Genomic DNA, 22,532 nt, shown 5'->3' with positions numbered 1-22,532 from the left:
TGGATGTAAGTCTCTGAGAGGGAGTCATTTCAGACTTAACACAGTTGGTATTCCAGACTTTAATCAGTAATAATCTAAGTAAAATTTACTGATGGAAACTCAAAAAGTGTGTTTGTGTGTGCAAAATCTTTATTATTTCGAAACAATCTTATTTTCTGAAACCTGAAGCGAAAAGTTTTCTCAGCTTTACAGTCCAATGTACTAGTAAAACTCAACTCTGTCATAGTGTATTTTCTTGAATTATTCTCTTATTTCACACTTAAATTTTATGATTTTGACATTCCAGAAAAAATTTTTGGAAGTCAGTCGATTCTCATTTATCCAAGATCTCGGGACCAAAGGAAAGTAAGTGTTCTGTAAAATTCTTTAATATCAAAACAGCTAGGCATTGAATATTTCTCCTAGTTAATATTTAATAAACGACCATATTTCTTATTTGTTTTGGTGTGCCATGTTTATAGACTTGTATGCGTTGATGTTTACTTAAACTCTATTTGTACAATCTATGCGAGTCACCCCACCAATTTATATCAAAGGATCACTTATACCGCACGTATAACATTGAAATAACTTTTGGTTTCGTCAAATATAAACACATCTAGAAATTAGACACCGGACCATTGTGCCATTGCAAAAAGTTTCGATTTTGTTTTCAAACCGGTTTGAAGCTTCAGTATCACCTGTATAAGTGATATATAAAACCTAATGCTGTCAACCGGAAATTTAAATAACAGTGTTGTACTTCTTACTTGAAGAAAACTTTAGACCAACAACTAGTTCCATGTAATGTATCTATTTGGTAACTTATTATAAGAATAAAAAACCTCAAACAGATATCGTCTACTATAAATCACAGAGATGTTGTGAATATTTTTTTTAATAATCTTTACTCTGGAATAAAATGTTATGAATTTTTAATACTACCATTTATTCTTCTTTTATATTACGAGAATTCTTCATATTATGTTGTTTTATACTCTTTTCACTCCAAACAAGGCTCTGTGCAAGAAGCCACTGCTAAGTAAGAAGCTACAATATTTTAGAAAGACTGGGTTCTTTCGATTCAGCATTGACAACCCAATTTTTAACCCCCTGGCTAATGTGGTGGGTGTGGGATTTGAATTTACGATTTTTTATTTGTAATACCAACTGGGTTAATTCCAGCACAATTTATTTATTTTATATGGATTTTAATATTTATTTTTGTCATTGAATCAGAATTTAGCAATTATTTAGGTAGATATGTGAAGCTAACAGAATGATTTTCACAAAAAAGCGTTTTATTTTGCAATCATTTATACTAAATTCCTCCATTCATCTTTCAATTATTTATTTTTCTCTTGATGTCATAGATAGGATAAACAAGGTTATTTGTAAGAGGAGGTAGTTTCGGACGTCCTATTCAAGCAGAAAATTTCAATGACGTCTGACTTTTAGTTTAAGGATTGAATCCATGCATAAAACGTCAACAATGCTATACATAATGCCATTAAGTGATGTTGTGCATTACTCATAAATGCAACTGTCATATTATTCCTGTGTAAAATGGAAGGAAAACCTTACTCATGTCATTCATCTTTTAAGAAATTTTTAAGATTATTTGCGGAATTTATAAGGCAGAAAATATTGTTTTAGTATGGTGAAGTCGTACATGGGCCATGGATACAGTATATTTTTGTGGGGAAAGACATCTATGGCATGTCGTTAGCAAATAATAATTTTATGACGGTTTTGTGTACTGATGTTCAAAATTCTTCTGTCATAGATTTGATCCATTATGATGTGTGGGTTTCTAATAATGCATGTTAAACATGATAATGGCAAACCGGATTACCCTCTATTTATAGTACAAGTTTTGCAGATTTAAAAATCATGATAAAAATATGTGCGGCGGTGAGATTAAAATCTGTGTTTAGATATATTTTAATTTGATTTATTGTTAGTAAGATTTCCAATTTAGATTATTTTTCTTCTTTTTTTATATTTAGAGAGGGAACACTGAGAAAAAAATCTGGAGGGCACACTATCAATTTATATTTCTGTGATAAATGTTGCAACGTGAAATGCAGAGAACTTCTTAAAAAATGGAGTGACAGGTCTGTACTTTATTTTTTTCTGCATTTCAATATTTGTGTTCAGTTTTTTTCTTTTAAAAAATGTGACCCAGAATCCAATTTTTATACTAGTCTGCTATAAATTTGTATTTATTTAATTACTGAAAGCTGCAAAAATTCAAAAAAAAAAAAATTAGGTTTTTTTGTTAAACATGGAACACCTAAGTTGGAATACATTCAAGATTCAATATTTCGTATTCAAAAATATTTTTTTCAGAATGTATTCAAAATAATAGAGTACCGTATTCTCCTTGCATAACACACACAATAGATAATACGGGGGTGTATTTTAGCACATGGATCATCAATCATACCCCCTTATTTTAAAAGTGAAATTTAAACTTGAATGTGCGTATTATATGTACCGGGTAGATAAATTCGGTATTTTGTTTTGACTGTCCCAATTGAGACATTACAATTTATCAACTGGTATTCTATTTTTCAGGTGGTTTGTTGTGAAAGATACTTTTATTATGTACTTGTCTCCTGATCAATCAACAATAAAAGGTGTTCTCTTATTCGACAACCAATTAAAGGTAGATACGAAAGAACATTCCAAGAGATTGACAATTTCTAATGCATCAAGAAAGTAAGTTAGTGATCATAAGACTTCATTCTGATATTTTGAATGGTATTATTAATAAGTAAAAATTCCTCCTCAATGCGTCATGATTTAAATCACAGAAAGTAAACATCCCATGAATTTATAACGATTGTAAAATTTTAGGAATAATTTAAAATGTTTTTATTTGACAAATCACCATTTTGGGGAATTGACATTCGGTATTCAGACAAAAAAAATGAAATATTAACTTCTGATGCTGTAAAAAATACAAAATCATCAATCAAAGTAACATTTTCCCAACTATTTTGCATCACCAATTTCAATCTCTAAAAATTTGATATAATTTCTGCAATTTTTTCTCTTGAGCAAAATTTTAGTGAAAATGTATTCTATATTCTCTATTCCAAAACGTTATTCAACTTCGAAGTACTTGATAAAGTAAATTGTGATTTTGGCCATTTATAAGCATAAAAGATGAATATTTTTCAGTTTTTGATATTCTTTGTGTATACGAGATTGTACATCAAAAAATCTCGTTTATCTATGTAACAGTAAAAAACCCAAGTATGAAAAACTGCAAATAGCATCAATCCAGAATGTTTGAAGTTTGAAATGTTTGACAACAAAGCATCGAAATAATAGGCTATGACCGGTACATAAATTGGAGAGAATCATACTATTTAGACCAGGGGTCACTAAACTTTTTCGACCGCGGGCCAGGTATGACTCAAACTGTGTTGAAACTGGCCTGACAAATATTTTTGTCAATGCAATGCAATAAATTCACAAAAGTTGGGAAATTTCTTCAATTTATTCAACAATATAACTTCTACATTTCTGAAGACAAAAGTGTCTGAGCGAATGAGGAAAGGCTTAATGTTACGTCAATCTATGCATCTTGCTGATTTGTTAATTTTACGAAATAAACCTGAAAGTCGATGCTCGGGGAAACATCGCTTGGAAAAAAAATTGCCATTGTTTTGTGTTGTTGCGGGCCAGATGAAAGGACGCCACGGGCCGGATACGGCCAGCAGGCTGTAGTTTGATGATCCCTGATTTAGACCATTATTTATTACTATTTTTCACTTTCGATTTCCGTGACTATTTGCAGGATTAAAATCAGAAAATTGCTTTGTGGGACAATAGGAATGAATAGGCTAGTAATTTAGTTTTTCCTCTGTGTTTCCCACTATTATATAGGTTTAGGGTGATGTATCACATGCCAGCGAATGCTTATAGACATGAGATTTGGAGCTTTTCAAGTTTAATCTAGACAGCTCATTATTGCCACTATTTTTGCCAGGTTAACTGTGAACTGCTGGACAGAGAGGCAAACAAATGTATGGAAGGATGCAATATTAACTACTGCCAATGAATGTGCGTCAGATTTTGTAGGGAAGAATCAAAATGGTTCCTTCGCACCTGTTAGAGAAAATTCACCTGCACACTGGTATGTATATGCGTAGGTTATTGATATGAAATAATTCTATTCTCTCTCACATCAATCAACGTTTAGTGGTGCTGCGTAAATCTATATATTTTCAGTAGCGCTTGGAATTTAATCGCTGGCCTCTAAAGATTGCTCAGATATGAGTCACTTTAATACCAAAGTGAGTGTGGCTTTTAGCAAACAGCATTGATAGTTCTTTTGTCTGTGGTTATGAGAGTTTCCTTGAAGCAATGTCCCGGGCACTCACTCGGCAAGTAGAGAAAAAATATAATCTAAGTATGCACTCAGATGCGAAACATGACAGATCGGAAGCTAAACCTGTTTTCAAACAGATTCGATATAATGCAAGTTCAATTTGCGTATTTTTTTTCAAAGCCTTTTCTGACAAGAAAACACTACAAAGTTGAATTCTATATAAATATTTTAAATTTTTCTAAAAATAAGATGATATGACTGTAAACACCCATATTCAAACCATCATTTTTTATGATTTCCCAATTTCTGTGCGTTATGCATTTTATATCAATTAATAATGATTTCTGCAAATTTTTTCAGTTGAATATGACCCAATGTAGAGTATATTCAATATTCCTTACTTCGAAATATTGTTTCAAAAAGTATTCTGAGTAGTACATTATTCGTTTTGGTTATCCCCTGGGATAACAAGGATAGTAATTTCAGTCAAACAGAGTGGAATTTACACACATATGTAAACTATGATAAACAAAGTCAAAAGACATCTGGATAAAAAAGTTTTGTACGGTTTGTGTGGCATGGATGAAGATCAACTTACTAATCTCTCGTAAAATGTTCAAAGGAGCAATGAAGTTTTTTTACACACCACACTGCATTACAGAATTCATGACTTATTCGGTGTTTAAATGGCTATAATCAATACTAGAAAAATTGTTTAAAAGGAACTATATTTTCCTGAATATGTCATGTACATCCTGTAATTAGCTCAAGTCACCTTATATGATTTTCCTGACACATGCAACATTATGTGTATTGTGCATCATGGATGCAAGAAAATTTTAAAATTAAACTCTTTTTGATTTTTTCGTTCAATTATATGTTGCAGTAAAACAATATCAAGCATTATTGCTATGTAAAATAGTGTTGTTATCATTTTGAAAAATCTATTTAAAGAGTACAGTGCCATATGAATATTATGCTATCATTTTTAGGGCACTAAATTTTACTTTTTAAATACTTGTTTATTTTTCAAACATCTTTATGAGCAATTCATCTAAAATGGCCTTGAAATGCTGCTTTGAATTTGGACTTTTTATTTCTTATGAAAATGAATAGCAAAATCAGTTTTACCAATGCTTTTGTCGTCAAACTTTTTTGTTATAGGTTTTTTGTGGAGCTTTCCATACCGTGTTTCCACATAGTTACTCTGAACAAAGGTTTGACAGAATAATTTAAATTTTTTCAAACAATTTTTTCTAGGTTTGTCGATGGTTCTTCGTATTTTAATGCTGTTGCAGATGCAATAGAAGACGCTAACGAAGAAATCTTTATTACCGATTGGTGGCTGTCACCTCAAATTTATTTGAAACGACCAATATCTGACGGTGGAAAATGGCAACTTGATAAACTATTGAAGCGCAAAGCAGTAAGTGTGGAATGTTTTGAATAAAGTAGAATGTGTTTATGTGGATTGCATGTGTGGTTGAATAAAAAACTATCCAGTTTGATTCTTGACATGCGAAGAGATATTGGTCTTTTGTGAAATACTAAAAATATAATTTCTGGTTGAGCTGTTTGATGATAGTCAAAGAATTGGTAATCAGAATAATAAGATAAAAAATTGCAAAAATTGTTCGAAACTATTTAATAAATAACATTGAGCATTGTCTGTAATGCCCAGTCTCAAATGTTTGTCATATTGGTATGGCCTTCTGGATGCCTCCTGACATATTGGTATAGTTATAAATTTTTTATTTTAGATCACAAGCTAAACTGTATGTGTTCAGTATAAAAAGCAGGGAAAATCCATCCTAAACATTTCCTTCATGGAATATTCCACTCGGATATAATTCAACCGTAACTGTAACTTCCATTAAACTTTTCTGAATGAAATATTCATGCTTTGTGAAATTTTTTTGCTATTTTTTGATATTAAATTAAGTAGTTGAAGTTGTTAAAAATTGCAATAAGGTGCATGGCACAAATTCATAATGCTGTATTTGTATCTCACTGGAATTTGAAACATCCAAGTATTGAATGACACTGCTGCTCTTTTCTTAGCGCCCCAAATTTGTTCCATTGTATTTACTACTTGTTCCACCATTGTTCTAACAGGATGCCGGTGTAAAGATCTACATTCTTCTATACAAGGAAGTAGAAATGGCGGTCGCATTGCAGAGTAGATACGCCAAAGACATTTTGCAAAATTCAAATTTGAAAAATATCAGAGTATTACGTCATCCAGATCATATTACAAGTACGATATTACGAATTTATGTTGTGTTTTTAAATTTTAAAAATGCAGAAGATATATAATATGAATTCAATTATCAGAGCTTAGAAATAATTACTACTTTTTGTAAAATTTTTATACAAATGTATGTTCCTTTAATAATTTGCCTTTGCATATATAGTTCAATGTGAATCCTATGCATAACAGTGATTATGGGGGATGCTGACGGATAACCATATGGTTGTATCACTCCCGGTCTTCACCAAAAAAGCGTTGTCTCTTAATTGTAGATGTGTTTTCCATTTTGTTTGTTTTTTGTTTACAAATCAATAAATCGCTGTCTCTCCGTTATTTTATTCAGGATAAAATGAATGCATTACAATTAAAGAATGAAACAAACCCCAGCCAATTTAAATTATATTAATTGCAAATGGGACCTATTGTAGCCTTTATGCTCTTAGAGCCAAAACTCTTTGTAAGGTTGCATAGCATGGTTTTTCACTTTCATGATAATATATCTTCTCAACTACTTGAAAAGCTCTTGAAAAAATATTAATTTACAATTTCTCCTACTTATGATTACTACTTCAACTTCAGTCATTTTAAATTTCATATTCTATAAGTGGACACTTAAGACGTGTTGACTTTTGAGGCATGCTTCAATTTATGTTGGGGATTTCATTTAGCGCTGAAGTATGTGGGTAACTAATTTTGTTCGCCTACTTTACATCGAGTTGTGTAAAGGGACTTGAGCCTATGGGCAGGGGGTATATTTAGTTGGCTAACACAGACAGTCCCCTAACTGAACTCGTAATAGGACTAACATAAGGAGAATCGGAATAAAATAATGGACTAACCCCAGCCTGGTACATATACTACGGGAGCACGTTTTATTCAGCTCGTATAAGACACCTATATGGTTAATAGAACCGGCTTTTTACTCGTTTTCTATTTCGTTGTATGTACATGGTAACAAAAGATCAAACTTTCATCCAGATTTTGCTCTATTTTCGATGTACCGTAAACCAGCGACGATTCCTAAACTCTATGTTCGTGCGTCTCGCGAAATTACAGCAAGTTGTGTCTACCTCTGTTTTTACTAACAGTTAATAAGTAACAATAGAGGCAAACATAACTTAACAAAGTTAACAACATAGGAAAATAAGATGAATTTATTGATCCATAACATTTATTAGCACAGCATCAAAAATAAGAAAAATAAAACATACATAATACGACATGTGAAATATTTATTCATATATCAGTTATTTTTAACACAATTCTGATAATTTTCGAGGCACATTTAGCAAATTCTTTGGAAATCACTGACATGAACTATTGGCTTCATTTCTTTCAAACATTCTTGTAACATATCATATGCCACATACAGATACGGCAGTACCTGAAACATAAAACGAAGGATAGACAGTGGGTCACTTGATTTCGCAGCGTATCTGCACGAATGTATCTTTATGAAAACTAAATCAAAATACCATTTTAGGGCTTGATTGCCTAGTTATTAAAATGTACGACATAATTATGTTGGTCTCGCCGGTTAAAGATCTCTCTCACTCAAGGTATAATAAATTGGATGGTGAATGTCAAACAGGAAAAACCTCAGACCCATAGCTGCTTGTGCAGAGCCCCCTCTTATAGCGATTATGTGAAAACGCCTCATAAAAATATAATTATATTTGAAAAACTTGTTTTATATGAATACGTCGCTTTTTGCGAATTATCTCATGATGTCTGATGAAGAGTATATGATATAAATTACCAATCATTTTATTTTATCACAGCGACCAAAGATTCATTATTATGGGCTCATCATGAGAAAATTGTCATCATTGATCAGAAGATTGCTTTTGTCGGTGGTATTGATCTCTGTTATGGTAGATGGGATAATCATGAACACAGGCTGACTGATATGGGTTCGGATAAAGATAGGATGTTGTCAGTGGCAGATGTTACCGACTCACAGGTATTGTAACGAACGAATTATATTGCTGGCATATTGCATATTTTTTTTTTTTCAGGATATTTTCCTCGAAGCGAGGTCACATACATTCGAGTAAAGAAATTGTACCCCAGATCAAAGTTGTGGATGACCTCTGAGAAATGCTGAGAGCTACAGTCAATCCGGCAAACTGCTATGAGAGTTCCACATAACATTTGGCATAGATATTTTTTTTGATATGAGGGCATATACTGAAAGTCAATTTTAGACCAAAAGCAGACATATGATTATTTTTCTGAATTGTTTTTCATGCTGTTATTGTTGGGACAAAAAAATTGCTATTCTGCTCAAATATCGAACTGATAGATTTAAAATTGAAGTGTCTCGAGGGAATTTAATGGCTAGTTAAACTATTGCAATATACTTTTTTCAATTAGGTTTCTTTGTCAATATTCCATTACTGGATAGTTAGTTGTAGTATATTTACGATAAATTTTTATGGATGGGAAGTTTTGTTGTGGTCATTTTTATGATTTTCAATTTGTATTTTCAGAATCCCTCCAATGAACAAACTAAATCTTCTGCTCACACAACATCAGCACTTCTCATGTTTCAAGCTATGACTGTAGCTGTTGTGGAAGAAGTTTCCAAAGAAAAGGTTACTGTTTTATAGTTACTTAATAAGTATAACATTTGGTTGGAAGATTAGAATTTGGAATTGTTCAGATGAAGTTGTCATCTATATTATATCTACGTTGTCAGTTAGTTGATTTCTTGTATAGTACTGGGTACTGCATCCCATTATACTGTTTACTGAATCTCCGCTTTAACCTATTTCAGACGCCCAATCGAGCCCAATTTTGAATACCCATTTTTATTAATGTCATACGACCCCCAAAATTTACCCAATATACAATAATTATATACCATTGGAAAGTATTTTAGAGTACTATACGCTAGATATCACTGGAGGACCGTAAACTAAAACACCTCTTTCAAGAGGTCTCTCGTAACGTCAAAAAATAACAAAAATATTTACACTCTCTCATTCTATCAGCTGTTGGACGTCTATAGCTATTGTAAAGCTGAAATGTGACTATACAGTTGACTGCACATTGGTTTTCTCTTTCATATGATACTAAACGCTTTTCCATAGCGCGCGTTGTTCAAGCGTTTTGGAAATTTTCCGTTTGAGAAGTCACCACATCGAATCAGGCCAGGCTAAGCTTGATAGATCGATCGGTTGTTTGTTTGTGCTTTATCGCGTTGAAAGCTTTTGTGAGTCATAATAAAACATTTATTATGAATCATAAAAGCTTATAATCGTCAGACAAGGAGAATTTGCGAGATAAAACGCCTAACTTTTTTTCGGTGAGGCAGCTGCGATCAAACGACTCGGTATTTTTATAACTTCCTGACGTTGTGAGATGTCCACTCTCCTATGTTATGTAGCATATAAAATGACCTTCAAAATAAGACCTTATCATACTAGCTTTTGTTATTGGTTAGCGCGCAACGCCAAGGTTTATGGAATCATTTTCTTGTTGTGCGACGTTTTTATATCGCAGCGGGAAGTACACGCGTGATATGTAATCCTCAGTCGTTCTGTCTGTTTGTTTAGCTGTAGTGTCTGAACAGCTGGACACTTCTGGATTTCTCACATGAGTTATCCTGTCATCCTGGTAAAAATTCGAAAGTCCAAATTTATGTTTCATTTCCATGGTAGGAGTGAAAATATGCTGATCAATAGGAATTTTCCAATTTAATTGCATTTTCTCGACAACCAAGTCAAAAATTGAAATTTCGAAAACGATACCCTCCGCAGAAAAAAATAGTCTTTCATTTCGAAAATCCATAAACTAAATTTCAGTGAACATGTTTGATTACTGGCATTAGGCACATTATACCACTCACGCAGCGAAGGCTGTTCAGGAACTCACTCACCACAATAAGCTGCCGATATAAGTCGGCGATTTTAATAAGATTTTAACGGTTTGCTGGAGTGTGGACCTCCAGCGGAGATCCTGGGTGCCTACCGACTTGTCTTTTATTTTTTATCTTGCAAGCCAAGGTTTTCCGTCAAATTATACCAAATAGCATAGACATAACTCAGTTGAACGGTACAAATTTCAATTTACCATAAAATACCCTAAAATAATATTCAGAAAGGTTTAGATTTCATCACAAAAACAAAGGATGTTTAGTGTTAGTCAAAAATTCTCTTACCCATTATGGGGTGATTCTTATGATATCACAGAAAATTTTTAATTTTTCATTGTTCAACTTTTCCATTTCTGTAAGCCTTTAACAGGATTATCTTTTTTAGACTGAAGATAGTGAACTGCAATTGAAGCCACTGTCAACATCTTCTAGTGGTGAGTTGATTAATTTTACAGATTTAAATTCAGTTTTACTTTTCAACCCTTTTCATGTGAATGATTGAAACGGGTAGGGTAAAGTATCTGAATAAATTTAACATGGGTGGTATTTGATATATTAAATGATTTAAGCTTCTTACAGTGTGAAAAATATTCATTCTCAATTGTTATATTTAATTTTCGAAGTTTTAAATCCTGATTTATCTTTTTTTAGTAAAAAGCTAACATAACATTCACTGCTTCATTCTGTTTTTCAAGTAATTCTTTATCATCCTTTATTTTATATTTCAGATGATGGAACCTTTCAAGCTGTGGTAACTCATTTGTATTATTCTTGTTTATTTTATCGATCGAGTTTGATAATTTCATGTTTTGTTAATTTCATGTCATGCTCAATTTCAAATAGCTGCTTCATTATTTTATACGAGATAGTATTAAAGCGAACTTATTCCACAAAATAAAAAGTATATTTTTAGCTTTCGTAAGATCATAGTTCTAACTTCTTCGAACAAAACAAGGCATAACGCCTCATAACCACTTTGAATAATGAATGAAAATAATGAATATTTGAAGTTCTTGGCTGGTGTGAAGAATTTAGACTATGATCTGATGAAAGCTTACTAATATACTTACTATTTCATGGAAAAAGATTTGTTATACCTATATATTTCTTTACAAAAATTGTTTGTCACATGCTACGATTAAAATGGCCACCGCGGTTGAAGTTATGATGTGAAAGTTCTTGCCACTTTTTCAAATTTCCATTCTGTGCATTTTTCTTGTGCGCTGTCATTTTTTGTACCATGGCGAGGATTAAAATAAAAAGAATTGTTTTTTAAGGATGACGAACCAGATAACAGAATAGCACATGACAATGATATGAATATGACTTCTAATGGTAAAACAACTATTACTGTCATTCAAGAAAGCAGCACTTTATTGTCTTCAAATGGTGCAGGTTTGATTGGGTGTTTTCACTTTTTTTTTCATGATTTGGAAATATTAAGGCATTAATCATGCAAAGGACTTTGATACTAGGGATGACCAAATCAGAATAAAGACTGATCAGTAATTACTAAACTAATGAATAAATTCTAAAATATTATTTTTGAATATGAAATATCAGTTATATTCTAAAATTGGTCATGTTCAACAAAGAACAATTAAAAAAAGTAAATGTATCTTCAAGAAGTTTGAATTTGAAAATACATGAATTTGAGATTGGTTGGTTCTCTTTTTTCATATTTTTCAAAAATTAAATAAACCAATTGCTCAAAATGAAATTAAATTCAAGTGTTCAAAATACCAAATATATTTAATTTGGAATCAATTCAAATATTAAATTTGTTTTGGACATTCTTAAGTCAAGCCATGCATGATCAAGCCATATTACACAGTGTTAAGGCGATTATCTGCAGACTTGCCAATTTTAATATGCCAGCTTTATATTCTTAGCGTATAGATAGATTTTCTGTCATTTCCTAATCAATTCTAATTTGCTTAATGGAAGTCAAGGTGATATAATATGCTAATGTTAATGTCTGGACATTTTTGACAAATTTAGGTCTTAGCAAAAAATATACAAACTTAAATATTTAAGCGAAATGAATACATTCTGGAATATTTTTAATTTTACAAAAAAATTCAAAATATTGAATATATTCTAAATTGGGTTATGGTTAGTTAATTGATAGATTTTAAAGAATCAAAATTTGTTTCGGTGATACAATAAAGTTGATACAAACTTAGTTCTGATTGATTTTCTATTTTTACACTATCAGAAGTTGAGTGAAGTCTATTTTTCGTCTTGAGTACCAGATATTAGTTGTTATGAAGAACAAATTTTCAAATGAAACAATTTTAAATTATTCTTAAAATAAAGAAAGTACTAATATATCACGTATATCCAATGTCGGGTATATTCAAATATTCAATTATATTAGATGTTCTGAAGAACAAATTTTCAAATAAAACTATTTTAAATTATCATATCAAAAATCAAAAAAGTACACATCTAAAAAGAATGTGTATAGGTGATTGCATATTAATATTTGAAAACAAAATAATTGCAGCTTTAATTTTACTTATTACCACTCACCTTACTGAACAAATATTGTAATTTGCCTAATTCTATTTGTCTTCTATCTCAAATCAGATATAGTTATTGATAAATGGATGATGCCACTTCAATGAACATTTGTATTTCTGTAAATAACAATAATTTTGAGATAATAACAGCATCGATAATGGTTTTATGCACACAACATAGGACATTATACAAATCCTTTTATTTTTAAAGTAAAAAAAAATATTCAAATCATTATTTCTCGTTGAAATAAATTAATTATTTCTAACACAGACATAAAAACAATGTAGTATGTATAGGTCTGTGCAAAAAAGCAGTAATAAATTCTTTTGTTCCAGCTACAAATCATAAAGTTTGATGAAAGTATTGATATTCTTCTTTTTGAAAACGGTATATCTCATATCAGAATGATGAAAATTTATATTCATATATCCATTTGTTGAATCAAAGTTTTATGCAATGAAAATTTGACTGTTTTCACATGTTAGTTCCATCATAAATGAATTGCTGTTTTCATGAGATAGTCTGTCTCTATTTTAGTACAAATGTCTGAACAAAATCTGCTGAATGATTTGCTGGAATTAAATTTAAAATGTATTTTTTGGGGAAAATTGTGATAAAAGCCAATCTGTAAAATGATAATTAATTTTGATGTTTGAATATTTGAAAATTTTAGATTACCCCAAAATGCAATCAATTACGGGTGATAATTTATAAATTGAAAAATGATTTTGGCATGATTTTGTGATACATTACTTGATATATCAAAATATTGATCAGAGTCGTCTTGTATGCATGTTTAGGAAGATAGTGTAGAATGCTATATTGTAACATTTAAAATATGATCAAGTCATCATGAATGAATCACACCTGAAATATTTTGTAATGTTTTCTAAATATCTTCATTTCTTTTCTTTGAAATTCTCGAGTGAAATTTAGGTTCCAAATCTTCAAATCGAATATATATTAGAACAATATAAAATGTATAGTAAATTAAATATTATCTACCATAATTATCCTACTGTAAAAATCCCATATTGCAATATATTTAACATTGTAAGGTCTGTCACTGCATGCCAATCTTCATGTAAAACTTTATTTGCCAGAATATATATTGAACTGAGTCTTAACATAACCACTCCAGCTTCAGAAATATCTGAACATGTTTATCTACTTCTACATTGCATGTATCACTGGTGTTCGGAAATGTAATTTAACAAGGAAAAGGGAGATGTAGCCAGTGCTCTGACCACTCTGCCATGTATGAATCTACTATATGTAGGAAGGAACAGAATTTTTATAATTCGGCATTGCCTTTCAAATTTATTACACTCTGGGTGGGGAGGTAGGTGTGGAATAGGGTCATAGTTGAGTTCCCTATTTTTATAACCACTGGTCCATTAGACCCACGATCTGACAAAAAAGTCATATAGCTCTATGATTGGTACAATTCGTCCTGAAAGCAAGTATCAAGTCACCCTTAAGGCTAATGCCTTCACCTTTTTAGCTCTAAGTATGCTGCACTTTTCCCCTATTTCTAGTAATTATCAAAACCCTGTTCGAACTGATTATGTAACACAATGCTTCCTTCACATTTTATGCTTGTTTGAACTTCACTTTAATTTTCACTGTGTTTGTACTTGCACTTGATAGTTTTTCGAAGAATAGTACCGCAAGTACGGTAATTCATTATAATTTGATCGAAACTCTGAAAGTGTGGTGATTGTCCTTGATTCATGCTCTGTACTTTTAAATTTGGAATTATTATTGAGGTTTCCTTCAAGGAAATCTTTCCCCGAGGGATCAAAATTGTCATTGAAAATAAAAATAACATGTTAATTTCAAAATAGAGCTGAATAGAGTCTGATTGGGTTCAGAGTTTTTGCCAACCTAGAGTTGAATTTTTTTCTAAGAAAACATAGGTAACTTAGACTTCATTGTCTCGATTCTAGCTCATTACTTCCCGATATTACATCACTACATGCTGTTCAGTCTCACAATTATCTAAAAAAGACTTTTTTCACTGGTGTATGCGCTAAAGTAAAGTTTTCCAACTCCCTGGTGTCTAGAGTCGAAATTCTAACTCGTCGGAGTTTATATTGCAGATTTTCAATGGTGTTAAAATGTGTACGCCAAAGTTTTTGTTATCACAATTTGATTTTTTCATTAGTGTAGTTCTGGAGTCGAGGAAAAATTCTTCTTTGTCGGGAGTGCAAGCCATTTTTTTAGTCAGAGTCCACAGTCTTGTCTCATCTATTTAATAATAGTATTACCGGTAATATTGTCCTTTCATCCTACATTACATTAACCTTAAAATCCTACTTATCATACTACTAATTCCTTTTCAATGCTTTATTAATTATTGCTTGCCTTTTTTCTCTAACCATCACATCACACAGGCTATGGATCATTGAATGATACGAGTCCGTTGGTGCCGAAAGAAAGTCCTGCATCCTACCATTCTTATCAATGTATGTGTGCTTAATGCTTGTAACTTAATTAAATTTTTACGAGTTTTAATTATGTATATAAATGGTGATTGTAATTGGTGATTTTACTAATTACTAATAACTATCTAGCGAATGTTATCAGTCTTTGTGTGATATATGTGTCTGCAATCAAAAAAATGCAATAAATATTATACTCATTAAAATTTGAAATGCGCCTGCTTTCTGTCCAGTGCCATAATCATACTTACATTCGACAAAGTTTGAAACATTTGAAATAAAGGTATAATGCACATTTTTGCAGTCATGCTCTCTGTTAAATGATCTTTAGGAAGTGTTTTTCATTATAACTCCAAGCAAGGCATGAGACAAGGCATCACTTGTATATAATCAGCTAATAAATAGCTAAAACTTTTAAAATCTTTCAGTTGTGTCGTGAATCAAATTTGGTATTTCTTGGGTGAAGTTATTGTCATTCGATTAGCCTGCATTCTATGATGGCTCATGTACCTAAAAACACCATAACTTTTACCCAGATGTTTTCTGAATCATCTATGATTCAACTTCGAGATATACTTGCTATAGTACTAACAAAACCTTGTGGAAAACACGCTTTATCATGTTGGTATCATTGAGTAACTTGCATGGCTAAATTTGATTATTCAGATGGTGGCCCTGCTAGCAGTGCTGGAGCTGCTTACAAAGGAATGGTTGAAAATATGAAGTTGGCTGGACAAGCTAAACTGTGGGTTGGAAAAGATTATGCCAACTTTGTTGCAAAAGATTTGGCTCACTTGGATGATCCATATGATGGTATGATAATAACCGAAGTTTTTAACCATTCTGAATAGACAATTGAAGAAGGCTTGCATAAGCCAAAATTCTTGTTATCAAAATAGTTTTTCCTGAAGTTCTAGTAAAAATTTTTGACAACCTTCATTTGCATATCATTAAAATATTAACGATCAATCTATTTTATTGTCATTTGCATAGATATGATTGATCGTTTGAAAATGCCAAGGATGCCGTGGCATGACATTGCTTGTGTCACTTACGGCAAAGCAGCCAGAGATGCTGCTCGACATTTTATACAAAGATGGAACTTCACCAAAATAGAGAAAGCAAAGAAGGGAGAGTCTGTTCCATTTCTTCTTCCTAAAGCTTATTGTGAAGATGCATTCAATTTAAGACAGAGTTCCATACATCCAGATGCAGTTAATGCCAAAGTTCAGGTAAAATGAGGATTTTGACAATACTCATCGAAACGGTATCTAAGTCTTTGTACAATACTGATATGCAACAGGCTACCCTAGTTTGTTAGTGTTTCCCTTAGATTTCATTGCAAACACTTTCATATGTAAACACTTCAATCAACTCGATCTAGTGCGTAGCGTTCTTCAAGCACATTGTACCAATCATTCCTTGTTAGGTTGTCTTAGGAGTCTGTTGTTGTTCATGATTAATATTATTTGTCACAAAGAACTTGCGTGTTGTATTCGGGGGAAGGATCGTATCAAGAACAAAATCCTAATAATATTCTGCCTTTCTGTCGCTACTACCAGTATGACGCACATGAGGCTATCAAGTCCATGCTTTTGAAATAAAACCGAAATATTCTCATTTCTGAAATGAGCTGTCATCTGGATGAGAGACTGTGGTTTGCTACCTGATGGCCAAGTGGTTAAAGCGTTAAATTTCAGTGTTGGCATTCCAGATTGCACGTCTCTGGATCAAATCTCATTCCCCCACCTCACTCAAGGTATAAATTGAGAATAGTGGCTTCTTAGATATAGTTAGATACCAGTGGCTTCTTGTGTAGGGCCTTGTTCAGAGCTTTGGGTGTCGCTGCTCGGTAACCAATCCTGGTTTCCCACGACTTCCCTTCCCCAGTAAAAATGTGTGTTCAATTTTGTATTTTCGTATGTTATTTTTCACTGGATGGAAAAAAAAAAGTTGACTATGACTTTTCTTTTCAGATGTATATGAATATTTTACCACCTTGTGTTTTAACTAAACCTGTCATTTATTTTTCAGATTCTGAGGTCGTCTGCTGAATGGTCTGCGGGGATTAGTGAAGCTGAACAATCTATCCAAACAGCTTATATTGATGCTATTAATAAAGCAGAGCATTATATTTATATTGAGGTAGGATGGATTAAAATTCCATCTCGTGTGAGACAGATGGTAGTTGGTAAACTAAACAAACAAATCATCACATGACTCATTATTTAAGATGCTGTAAAATCAATTTGAAAAGAATTCAAAATTAATATTAATTTTTTTGCCCCAATTTTAGTCCACTATCAAGCATATATATTCATGTACAACAAGCAACATATTACACATTACTCTATTGTGCCAACTAGTGTGGCCCCAATTAGGGCTTATGGATCATTGTCCTCACAGAGAAGCCCACTCGCAGCCCTGGTGATGCGATGATAGTGATATAATGATAGAATTTTGAGGTTGGGAAAGTTGGAGAGGCGGCTTATTCATATGGCATGGTCATGTCCTCTGGCTATTTTATGTTTGGTATGAAAATAGTTTTTATTTAAATATGCATAGACTTGATGGTAGAGGAAGCCATAACCAACCAGCAGTTACGTGAACCACTCTATGACGATCAGGTGTTCAGCAGTCTCTATGCGCGTAATTATTCCTCACAGGATACAATCTTCCCCCCCCCCTCGCCTATTTTGAACCCTTCATTCCTCCGAATGCATAAAAAGTATATTCTCATCCAATCTTTAATGGATCCTTGTCTAGTGTTATGCACAAGTCGCGCTACCACTTTTGTGCAGTTTAGGTAGTACTAGTTTATAATGTGTTCATAAATAGATATTATAGTAACAATATAGAACTAAAGAATGTTAGTAATACTATGTTGTATAGCAAATACAAAGCAAAATTCCTTTCCAATTTGGAAACAGTGACCTGGTAGGTTGCACTGTTTGTTTGCTGACTAAACACAATCTTAAACAGTTCAACTCTCCATGTCAGACATATCACATCTTACTAAAGATTAATTAATAATTTTATCTTTCTTTTTCAGAATCAATTTTTCATTAGTGTGCGAAATAATCCTGAAATAAAAAACAACATTGTCGATGCATTGTTCTATCGAATAATGAGAGCTCACACAGAAAAGAAGAATTTTCGGGTTTATATTGTTATGCCTCTCATTCCTGGATTCGAAGGGGATATCAGGTCAGATGGCTGTTGATACAAGACTTGATTGCCAGGGAATCGACTTGGTGGAAAAATCCTTTTTTTTTATTGTTTGGAAAAGAATTTCAGTGATTCTAAACAGATCATCGAGATAGTCACACTGTTTATATGTCATAAATTGGCGATGAAATTGAACTAAATATCTATATTATATGAATAATATGTGAAAGTATTTGCTAATTAGGATTACCATATTGGTCAATTTACACACAGCGTATTGGTCTGTTATGTAACCCTCACAAATATGGGAAGATGTAATGTATCTATCAAAATTTCAGACTTCATTTGTATACTGTGCTCCATAGCTACTGTGTACTCGTTCTTACAACAATATTCGATACCAGACCTTATGTGCCTTCAATTGTAGCTATCATTGTATGGTTGTGCATTATATGAATATTTCCTTATTTCTTTTCACCATTAGTGACAGTAGCAAAAGTCTTGCAATTCAAGCAGTTTTAGATTGGCAATACAGAAGTATGAATAGAGGTGATGGATCACTAATGGGTGACTTGACTAAACAAGGTAAATGTCTTAGATTTCAGCCTTTATATGTTTATATCGGTAAGAGTTAATCATGCTTGTAGCTTTATTTTATCCTGGTAAATAATTTTTGTTTTTGTAAAAAAACTTTCACAATGTTCCAATTGATTTAAACTTTTTAGCACTCAGTAGTTTGGCTGGACTTTTGCTGACTTTGTGATGTATTAGTCATTTTACTGTTGTTTCCATATATTTGAGCAAACCTCTTGTTATATTAATCAATTTCAGAACGAACTAGGTTTCGCATGTGATAATTTAAACATGGATTTTTACGCAGGTGTGAATTGTTCAAATTATGTGAGTTTCTGTGGATTGCGAACTCATTCTGAACTTGAAAATAAACCAATCACAGAGATCATCTACGTACACAGCAAGATGTTGATTGTGGATGATCGATATGTTATTATTGGTGAGTTGTGCATTGAGCCTTGGCTCTTTCTTGTAAGACTTTTTTTTATCTAGTACAAACTAAACTAAACTTTATTATGTGACTTCAGACAAGGCTTAATACAAGCTATCATTTGGTAGTCACTAACCACTCTGGTTTAAAATAACTTACATTAATTCTTATTCCTCGAGTGAGACAGTAGAATGGTGAGTTAGTATTTTCATATTTATACCAGATAGAAGAGCAAATTCAAGCCCAAAATGGCTCAATAGCTGGCCTCTTGTGTTCAAGTTCATTATTGGGTATGAAAATAGTAACAGTAGATCGTTTCAGATGCATTAAATGAATGGTTACAATAACCAAGCAAAAGTACAGCAACATACTTGCAAATAGTAATCTCCCATGAGATTCAAACCGAACTCATGCACATTATTCAGTGTTGTGATGGCAAGCGAGTTTGTGGCTCTGAGCACGATACCCCAACTATAAAGGACTATAAATCTAGACCAGGCAACCTTTTGTCGCTCGCGGGCCAAAATTATAGTTGCAAGTCATTGGCGTGCCGCACATATTTTTAGAAAGTTGAAAAACCGAACGGATGGTACTTTTTATTATAAAATTCAAGCAGTGATACATCTCTCGAATAGAATATAGATTTATTTCCTCATTGCCTCTTATAAAATTCCATTCGAATATTTCCAGCGTCATTGAACCCTTTGCACTTAACATCAACTATTCTGCGTTTTGTTGCCATTTGCTTAATTATAATTAAATTATATGTTTATTAAACGAGTAATTGTGAATTATATAATTGTTAGGTTATAATATAATTTTGTCTAAAGAATATATTTGTCAAAACGAATGTTTTGTTACCATAATTTAGTGAAGCGCCGCAGGCCGTATTATAGTGCGGGATTCGGCCCGCAGGCCGTAGGTTGCCAACCCCTGATCTAGACCTTCAGCTTTCAATAACATACTATGTCTAAGTAACTGATACTAAATAACTTCATTCAAAGAAACATAGAAAACACAAAATTATGTATCATCCAATTTATGCTTCTTATACTGCATTAATCTAGCTTTTCCTCTTGTTCATATTCAAAAATTTTATATTTATATTTTTACAATATTAAATAACCAGGTTCAGCAAATATAAATGATAGGAGTATGACTGGTTCACGAGACAGTGAAGTTGCAATGCTAATTGAAGATACAGAAATGATAGATTCTACTATGGATGGAAAGTAAGATTCATTTTAAGTTCTAGAACAAATGACTTTCACTTATCCAGATTTGCTTTTTGAGTCGGTTTATGCCAGTATGATGCCAGTTACTCCAACAACATCATATTTCCAAAAATAAGTGTTTTGCTCTCTTTTTTGTAGGCTATAACCTATAACAGCACTATCAAATCTTTTGAACAGTAAATGCTTTTTACTTTTAAACAATTACTTCTGCTCTATTCAAGTCTATTATAATAAAAAAAAACGCAGACTAGTGTGTATTCTTCTTGGCAATAACATGCATCTAAGATTTGTGCGATATTTTGAATAAATGATTATCTCAGATCTCAAACAAAAACATATGTTATAGAGGATTCATAAGATACTCGTCAAGGGAGGCATACCTCCATTCACTTGTAATATTTGCGCTGAACATCAGCTTTGTATGAACAAATCGATATTTGCTGTTTTTGTCCAAATATTCCGAACTAACATTGACAACAAATGATAGAATTAGATCAGTGTATATTTTGTATAATGATTGTTTGTTCGTTTTAAGGTCATTTCAAGTAGGACGATTTGCATCACGTTTGAGAAAAAGGGTTTTTGCTGAACATCTTGGATTACTTCCAGAGGAATTAGTGGAGTCAAATTTTGAACCAACTGAAAATATTGATGATATTGCTTGTGATAAATTTTTCAAGGATGTTTGGTTCAGAATTGCTGGAATTAACACAAATGTCTATGAAAAGGTATCAAACTGATGTAGGATAAGATTTTTATCGTTACTTAGGGAATGGAAAACGTGGTAATGTTTTAAACCACTGTCTGATATCATGTTGAGAATGTTTGTAATGAGTACTGGTGAGATGCACAATTCCAGATGCATAGATTAGATTTATAGAGGAAAACATAAATGTCCAAAAGTTACACCCTGTGACCAGGCAATTTGTATATTTCCAAATGTAATTCTCTTTAAATTTATCATCTTCAATTTTACTTACATTCACTTACATATAGACAACTCTTTTAGATCGAAAAAATCACTAAACTTCAAGGGTGTTGTTTTTGCCACCTCTTGAAATGTGTGTGCGGTTTTTCAATTACAATTAGTCATCTTTAATGTGTTTATTCCAATGAAATAGTATATTGAGTAAAAAGTTTACCTTTTTGTAAATCTGTTTTGATAAGCACTTCTCCTAATTCTTATTTTGAGTGAAATGCCAAAAGCTACGGGAAGTGTACAACTTCGTGGTGGTACAATATTCAACAGCTGTTAAATTTTACAATGAGATTTTATTATCTATACATTTTTCAGGTATTCAAATGTGTACCATCTGATATTGTTGCTAAATTTTCTGACATCGCCAACTTTCAAAGTCATCAAATGAAAAATGTAGATCAAATGAAGGAAGAACTTGAAAAGGTTGGTACTTGATGATATAAAATTCACTGCTATAATTCACAACTCCAAATGGTGATAAATGTAGTATATGAAATCTCATGCATTGATGTTTTCTTTGCGTAAATTCTTAAATATTATTATGTTGTGAAGACCTGTTCAAGTAATATTGTGATACCTATTTTAAGCATAGATGCGTTGGTACAACTTGTATAAAATAGGCTCTCTCTGGGTATATGAGGAATAGAATGTAATGAATTAATGAATAGGCTGAACAGATTAGTACCACTTCATTTCAACTATAGCATTTTTGTATCTTTCAT

At 32.3% G+C, this 22,532-nt stretch overlaps 1 protein-coding gene across 3 annotated transcripts in view; it reads left to right on the top strand.

The window, feature by feature from the left end:
• The window catches only part of LOC120335257 (phospholipase D1-like), a 31,612-nt gene that overhangs the window by 5,697 nt on the left and 3,383 nt on the right, over positions 1-22,532 (top strand). Inside the window, exons 6-26 of one of the 3 annotated variants that reach the window (XM_039402739.2) lie at positions 287-345; positions 1,989-2,096; positions 2,560-2,703; positions 3,983-4,129; positions 5,585-5,750; positions 6,440-6,581; positions 8,357-8,538; positions 9,068-9,172; positions 10,841-10,889; positions 11,184-11,206; positions 11,733-11,790; positions 15,378-15,449; positions 16,092-16,238; positions 16,419-16,657; positions 17,460-17,570; positions 18,478-18,632; positions 19,078-19,178; positions 19,474-19,605; positions 20,726-20,828; positions 21,367-21,559; positions 22,126-22,233. In XM_039402739.2, the coding sequence (XP_039258673.2) occupies positions 287-345; positions 1,989-2,096; positions 2,560-2,703; positions 3,983-4,129; positions 5,585-5,750; positions 6,440-6,581; positions 8,357-8,538; positions 9,068-9,172; positions 10,841-10,889; positions 11,184-11,206; positions 11,733-11,790; positions 15,378-15,449; positions 16,092-16,238; positions 16,419-16,657; positions 17,460-17,570; positions 18,478-18,632; positions 19,078-19,178; positions 19,474-19,605; positions 20,726-20,828; positions 21,367-21,559; positions 22,126-22,233 (2,544 nt within the window). Of the gene's footprint in view, positions 1-286; positions 346-1,988; positions 2,097-2,559; positions 2,704-3,982; positions 4,130-5,584; positions 5,751-6,439; positions 6,582-8,356; positions 8,539-9,067; positions 9,173-10,840; positions 10,890-11,183; positions 11,207-11,732; positions 11,851-15,377; positions 15,450-16,091; positions 16,239-16,418; positions 16,658-17,459; positions 17,571-18,477; positions 18,633-19,077; positions 19,179-19,473; positions 19,606-20,725; positions 20,829-21,366; positions 21,560-22,125; positions 22,234-22,532 lie in introns of all 3 variants that reach the window. The other 2 variants (XM_039402738.2, XM_039402740.2) reach the window with 2 other exon arrangements.

Source organism: Styela clava, chromosome 2, assembly GCF_964204865.1.
Source record: "Styela clava chromosome 2, kaStyClav1.hap1.2, whole genome shotgun sequence".
Taxonomy (NCBI): Eukaryota; Metazoa; Chordata; class Ascidiacea; order Stolidobranchia; family Styelidae; genus Styela; species Styela clava.
Note: the sequence above shows the minus strand (reverse complement) of the source record. Positions and strands in the feature narration are given on the sequence as shown.